The sequence below is a fragment of the Rhinopithecus bieti genome, unplaced genomic scaffold (assembly GCF_001698545.2).
Source record: "Rhinopithecus bieti isolate Rb0 unplaced genomic scaffold, ASM169854v2 scaffold_44745, whole genome shotgun sequence".
NCBI classification, from domain to species: domain Eukaryota; kingdom Metazoa; phylum Chordata; class Mammalia; order Primates; family Cercopithecidae; genus Rhinopithecus; species Rhinopithecus bieti.
The window spans coordinates 232,435-239,087 of record NW_016818280.1 but is presented as its reverse complement, the minus strand read 5'-3'; the positions used below and the strand labels follow the sequence as shown (position 1 = coordinate 239,087).

The 6,653-nt window shown below is 55.3% G+C and overlaps 1 protein-coding gene across 14 annotated transcripts in view; it reads left to right on the top strand.

Moving 5' to 3' along the window:
* Positions 1-6,653, top strand: part of TANGO2 (transport and golgi organization 2 homolog) — a 49,235-nt gene that overhangs the window by 31,627 nt on the left and 10,955 nt on the right. For 7 of the 14 annotated variants that reach the window (XM_017856695.1, XM_017856688.1, XM_017856689.1 and 4 more), the window contains 3 exons: positions 2,406-2,525; positions 3,378-3,492; positions 5,899-5,969. In XM_017856695.1, the coding sequence (XP_017712184.1) occupies positions 2,406-2,525; positions 3,378-3,492; positions 5,899-5,969 (306 nt within the window). The remainder of the gene's footprint in view (positions 1-2,405; positions 2,526-3,377; positions 3,493-5,898; positions 5,970-6,653) is intronic. The other 7 variants (XR_001882358.1, XR_001882359.1, XM_017856693.1 and 4 more) reach the window with 2 other exon arrangements.

Sequence of the window (6,653 nt, the reverse complement as noted above, 5' to 3'; positions counted from 1 at the left end):
GGTGGATCTTCCTGCAGCTTGAACTCCGACAACGCACCCCCAGCCGGGGCCAAAAACAAAGGCCCCATCCTCAGAAAAAAAAAAAAAAGAAACACTATTGACGTTGGGTGCCGTGGCTCACGCCTGTAATCCCAGCACTTTGGGAGGCCGAGGTGGGCAAATCACGAGGTCAGGAGATCGAGACCATCCTGGCTAACACGGTGAAATCCCGTCTCTACTAAAAAAAATGCAAACAAATTAGCCAGGTGTGGTGGTGGGCACCTGTAGTCCCAGCTTCTCGGGAGGCTGAGGCAGGAGAATGGCCTGAACCTGAGAGGTGGAGCTTGCAGTGAGCCGAGATCTCGCCACTGCACTCCAGCCTGGATGACACAGCGAGACTCCATCTCAAAAAACAAAACAAAAAACAAACAAACAAACAAAACCCACTATTGAATCTTTCAGTCAGTGAATATGCACCTCTCCTTAAATCAGGTCAGCTCAACTTGAGACCCTCAACAGTGCCCTGGAGTTTTCAGTCTTTGCCACCCATTTTCATTAAATATTTTGTGGTTTTTTTTTTTTTTTTTTTTTAATCACACCAAGGGTTTTAAAATGCTGTTATAAATGGTATATTTAAATTTTCACTTTCCAGTTCTTGCTAGCATTTACTTATTAGTTCTAATACATTGGTCTTGGTATTCCTTTTGGATTTTCTTTATATATGATCCTGCTGGTTGCAAATACAGTTTTGTTTTGTTTGTTTGTTTTTGAGACAGAGTTTTGCTCTTGCTGCCCAGGCTGGACTGCAATGGCATGATCTTGGCTCACCGCAACCTCCATCTGCCGGGTTCAAGTGATTCCCCTGCCTCAGCCTCCCGAGTAGCTGGGATTACAGGCATATACCACCACGCCTGGCTAATTTTGTATTTTTAATAGAAATGGAGTTTCTCCATGTTGGTCAGGCTGATCTCGAACTCCCAACCTCAGGTGATCCGCCCACCTCGGCCTCCCAAAGTGCCGGGATTACAGGTGTGAGTCACTGCACAGGGCCACAGATACAGTTTTATTTCTTTATTTTTGATGTTTATATCTTTTCTTTTTCTGTTATAATTGATTATTGTTATAAAAATAACATCTTAGGGCTGGGCACAGTGGCTCATGCCTGTAATCCCAGCACTTTGGGAGGCCAAGGTGGCTGGATCACCTGAGGTTGGGAATTTGAGACCAGCCTGGCCAACATGGAGAAATTCCGTTTCTACTAAAAATACAAAATTAGCTGGGCGTGATGGCATGTGCCTGTAATTCCAGCTACTCAGGAGGCTGAGGCAGGAGAATTGCTTAAACCCGGGAGGCGGAGGTTGCAATGAGCCAAGATCTCACCATTGCACTCCAGCCTGGGCAACAAGAGCGAAGCTCTGTCTCAAAAAAAAAAATAATAATAATAATAAATAAAATAACATCCTAGCCAGTGCAGTGGCTCACTCCTGTAATCCCAGCACTTTGGGAGGCTGAGACAGGAGGATCGCTTGAGTCCAGGAGTTCGAGACAAGCCTGGGCAACACAGCGAAACCTTGTCTGTACAAAAAAGTGCAAAAATTAGCTGGGTGTGATGGTGCACGCCTGTGGTGCCAGCTACTTGGGCTGAGGTGGGAGGATCGCTTGAGCCTGGGAGGTGGAGGTTGCAGTGAGCTGTGTGATCGCCACTGAACTCCAACTTGGGTGACAGAGTGAGACCCTGTGTCAAAAAAATAAAAAACAAAATAAAATAATAAAAATAACATCTTAATGGCAGCCTTTTTTGCCCCAATCTTTGGGTAAAATGACCCCCTGGTCTAAGAAGGAGCCCTCCTGTGGCTTTCAGGGCCTCTCCAACCTTGTGGCACTAGCAGTGGCCTGCGCCCTGCAGAAGATTTGGCGGGGGTGAAGGTCCTGGTTGTGTGCTGGGCTCCAAGTGAAGGGCCTGCCCTTTGGGCCTGGTGCGTCCTGCTGGGTGAGGACAGCCAGCGTCCCTGCACCCCATTCATGCTATTGGAGCCTAGTGCTGCCCCTCAACCTTGGAGCTTGGGCTCCTCAGAGCCTGTGCAACTCTCCCGGCTCCAAAGGTTGCAGAGTGAGGGCCAGCCTCCTGGCCCAAGTGAGAGGATGTGTTCTACAGGGCGTCTGTTGGGATAGGTGTGGTTTGTGTCATAGTCGTCCCGCAGGGCAGGGATCTCGCTTACATGACCCATGAGCCCCAGGGGCCACCTGGCCTGGAAGAGTTCCAGCCACTATTCCATAGCTGGGGCTGCTGGCCCAAGCTGCATGTTGAATGTCCTCGAGGAGCTTGAGGCAGGAGCTGGGCCGAGTATGCGTCTCCCAGGGCTGGGGACCAGCTGGGGGACTGGAATGGGTGGCATCAGTGGTGGTAACACTGTCATCTGCCACAGGGCTGGACATGGAGGAAGGCAAGGAAGGAGGCACATGGCTGGGCATCAGCACACGTGGCAAGCTGGCAGCGCTCACCAACTACCTGCAGCCGCAGCTGGACCGGCAGGCCCGAGGGCGAGGTAAGGCGAGTGGGGTGCGACCAAGGTGAGACAGGGTGGGGTGGGGCGGGCCTAGGTAAGACAAGGTGGGGCCAAGGGACTACAGGACTGGCCAACGTATGGTGGAGCATGGCAGGCCAAGGTAGGAAGTGCCAAGGTGCTTGTGCTCAGGTGTGGGATGGGGCAGGGCTGAGGTACCGTGGGGCAAGGCCAGGTTCCAGAGTGGGCGGTGCCATAACGTTGCAGGGCAGAGCCCAGGTAAGGGTGGGGACACGAAGGGGGCAAGCTGGGCCCTGGAGCAGGTGGGGGGCTTCTGCGGGCATATCACCACCACCACTGAGGTGTGCTGCAGGGGTATGTGGCAGAGACAGGAAGAGTGAGGAGGGGCATCCCCATTTCCCACACCCTGGCCCTCTGGTGTCACAGCCGGGAGCCCACTCCCACCTGACCCACGCAGCACTGTTTACTCCTCTTAGGGAGCACTCTCCACTTGTCCTCATTGCATGTCACTCCTGACTGCTGTGTCACTGTCCCCTGCCTGGAATGTGTGTAGAGTAGATGCCTTCCCCAAGATGACAGCTCTGTGGACACACATTGTCCCCACTGAAAGGTGTTGTTACTTCATGCTGGATTTCCATAGGAAGACATAGTGGGGGAAAATTTTTTTTAATAAAATGAGCAGTTTTCAGTGCTGACCCGAGTGGCAGCCAGGCTAATGAGATGTGGCTGACTCTTGTGGCAGTCATGACAGGCCAGGGCTCCAGTGGGTCCCCTCATCTTCCTGCATCCTCCCCAGGGGGCCCCACATCAGTGTTCCTGGGGGAAGAGCACATCCCTGCAGCTGTGGACACGGCATCTGTCCCCTGCCTACAGGTGAACTTGTCACTCACTTTCTGACCACTGACGTGGACAGCTTGTCCTACCTGAAGAAGGTCTCTATGGAGGGCCATCTGTACAATGGCTTCAACCTCATAGCAGCCGACCTGAGGTGGGTCTGCCAGAGGGGGATGGCGGCTCTGCCCAGCACTGCCTTGGGGGCAGGCCTCAGGCTCACCAGGAAGCCTGGTTCCTCTGGAGGCCGTGGCAGCCTCTCCAGGGACGTTGCTCCTCATGACTTGGCAAACATTCTGAGGAATGAGACTGTCACAGATGTACCAACTCAGGTATTTGGGAGTGAAGCCCAAGGCTTCCTGTGATGGCATCAGGGCTGCTGGCTCCCTGGAGAAAGCTGAGGCTGTGAAGAACAGTCACATAGAGTGGCCCTGGCTGGGTGTCCTCCCTCCCACGGGCAGGCTGTGCAGAGCAGCCCTCGGCAGCCCTGGCCTGGAGTGGCTGGGATGCTGTGCTCCCAGGGAAGCTCCTGTTGGAGATGAGTCCACGGGAACTGCAGAGGTTTTGTGTGTTTTGCCCTTCCGTGAAGTGAGCATTCCTCCCTCCTGCCCTCCTCCCCCTCCAACGCCCCAGAACTTGGCGAATGCTGGTAGTCTGGGCCTTCCGCCAGGACAGGCAAACGGGAAGTGGTCGGCACACTGTGGCGGGCCCTGAAGCTGCCTCCTTCCACAAGGGCAGGTCCACAGGCCGCTGTCCTGGCTCCCGAGCCCCAGGCCTGCTGTTCATTGAGCATCCCTTGTGTGTGGCATGCCCAGCCCTGCCCCGCACAGGCCTGTGCACTTGCTATGGAGGCTCAGAGAGTTGCAGTGTCCCCTAGGTGGAGAGCCTAGGGCTGGCGCGGGGCACTTGCTGCCCAGAGCCCTTCCTCCTGCCCATGCCTTTGTGACTCCAGGTGGCAGAGCCCGTGTGCTCCCTGCATGCCCCCATGCTCAGGAACCACTTTCCCCGGTCAGTAGTTCCATGTGGGTCTGACTTAGCCTCAGGAGAATGGATCCGTGGCCGTGATGCCAGCAGAACTCAGCACTCAGCAGCTGTGTGGAGGTGGGGTGCCAGGGGTGCCATGCCCTGAGCAGATGCATGGGCTCCTGTGGTTGGGGGATGGGGTCTTGGGCTCCTCAGAGCCTGTGCAACTCTCCTGGCTCCAAAGGCTGCAGAGTGAGCGTCAGCCTCCTGGACCTAGCCTGAAGATATAGGCAGTGGCAAGGAGAGCGTACCACAGGTCAGGTAAAAGCTGGTGCCAGGGCAGAGGCTGGAGGGTGGGGGACATCAGAGGTCAGCGAGCAGCCCTGCTGGTAGGTACAGATGAGGAAGCCAAGCCTGGAAAGGAGAGAGGCTTGTCACGGCCACAGTTATCCCTGGGTGAGGCCTGCCCTCCGCCTGGCCTGTGGTAGTGCTGGCAGTGGCCCCAGCATGGGTGTCCAGTTCTGTAGGTCCTTACACAGAAAGCCCAGAGGAGCTTTTTGCCTACAAACAGTCTCTGAAGTTATGAACCAAGTGTCTTAGGAAAGTTGCCAAAGACCATGGTGAGGAAGAATGGGAATGGAATGTGAACGTGGATGGGGGGCCCTTGAAGCCTACTAGGGGTGGGGAAGGTGGGTCCCACCTGGTGGGCAGCACTTGGGGAGGAAGACACCACACCTGGCTCTTTCTCTGCATCTGTTCATCTCGAAGGCCCAGGGCTCCATGCCCAGCATCTGGCCTGGGAGGGCATCTCACAGGCCACAAATAGATCCTCTTCACTTTGCAAAAAAGGCACTTCAAGTTCTAGAAGACTTGCTGTGGTATTAAAGATTGGAATATTTTCAGCTGGGGAGCATTTTTAACTATTTTCTTTTTTAAAATTAATTTATTTATTTTGTAGAGATGGGGTCTTGCTATGTTGCCCAGTCTGGTTTCAAACTTCTGGCCTCAAGCAGTCCTCCCTCCTCAGCCTCCAGAGTAGCTGGGACTGTAGGCATGAGCCACTATGCCCAGCTCAACTGTCCCTTAACTATTTTAATTGTACACTTAACACATGAGAGTAGGAAAATGTGGTCTTTAGCGCTTTTTTTGGAAGCCTCAATCACGATCACCCTGGGGCTGCACTGGGTCCACCTGTCCAGAAACGCTCAGAGATGAGCTGTAGTGGGGGGGCCTGATGGAGAGGCTGGTGATGTGGGGATGGGGCTCAGCCCTGCAGTTGTCCCCATGGGCAGCCGCTTGTGTGCCCATGCCATGGGGCATTCAGCAAGGCAGGAAGGCCATTTAGATGCTGTGCCTCCCAGGCTGGTGGACCCCGAGGTGAGCTGGGAACATACCCATGATGCTGGACAAGAGCTGGGGCCTCCATGACCCTGCCTGCCAGGTGCCCAAGGGGCTGGGTCCCGCAAGCCCTTGACCTGGCCGCAGTGGGCTACTGTGCACATCGCTAGCCTCCAGAAACAGGGCTGTGAGATCCCCAGGCAGTGTCACGGGGAGGACACCCTATGGCTGTAGTCTGACATTCTCTCCCCTTGGTCTGCAGCACAGCAAAGGGAGACGTCATTTGCTACTATGGGAACCGAGGGGAGCCTGATCCCATCATTTTGACGCCAGGTGAGCCTGCCCTGGCAGCCTGATGGGTGGGGGGCTGTTCCTATGCAGAGGTTACCCCCTGTGCTTTTTAGAGACCAGGCCCTTGTCATATTACTCTCCTGGGATGACTTTGTGGCCATTTAAGTGCCTTATGGTCTGTAGGGACCTTGTCCTGCACCTGGACACTTCAGAGAGCCCTGGCTCCCTGCTCGCCCCCTCCCCATGGGCCTTTCCTGCTGAGCGAGATGTGCCCCTGTTCTGGGCTTCCTACCACAGCCCTGTAGCCCAGCCGGCCACCCCCAGCCTCGCTTCCTGTGCCGTCCCAGTGTGCCCTGTGCCTGTCCCTTCTCAGACCCTCTGGGGCCGTCACCACCTGGGTTCTTGCCTGGTCTGCTCCCTGATGCACATGTACACACTCCACTCCAGCCACACACAGACACACGCCTCCTGTACCCAGTCCCCAGTCTGATCCCTGGTCCCCATCCTCAGGGTCTCAAGCCCCCCTGCACCAGGTCACACTCCACAGCTGGGTCCTTCCTGCCCTGGCTCTGCACCACTGCCCAGCCTGTGCCTCCTGCTGCATGTCCTTCCTTTCCCCCCTCCTTGGGTGCTGCGATTTCCTGGAAGCTTCCTCTGCCAGTGCCCCAACCTGGACAGAATGTGTCACATTGACCCCCTTTGCAGCCATGTTCTGGGAGGGAGGTC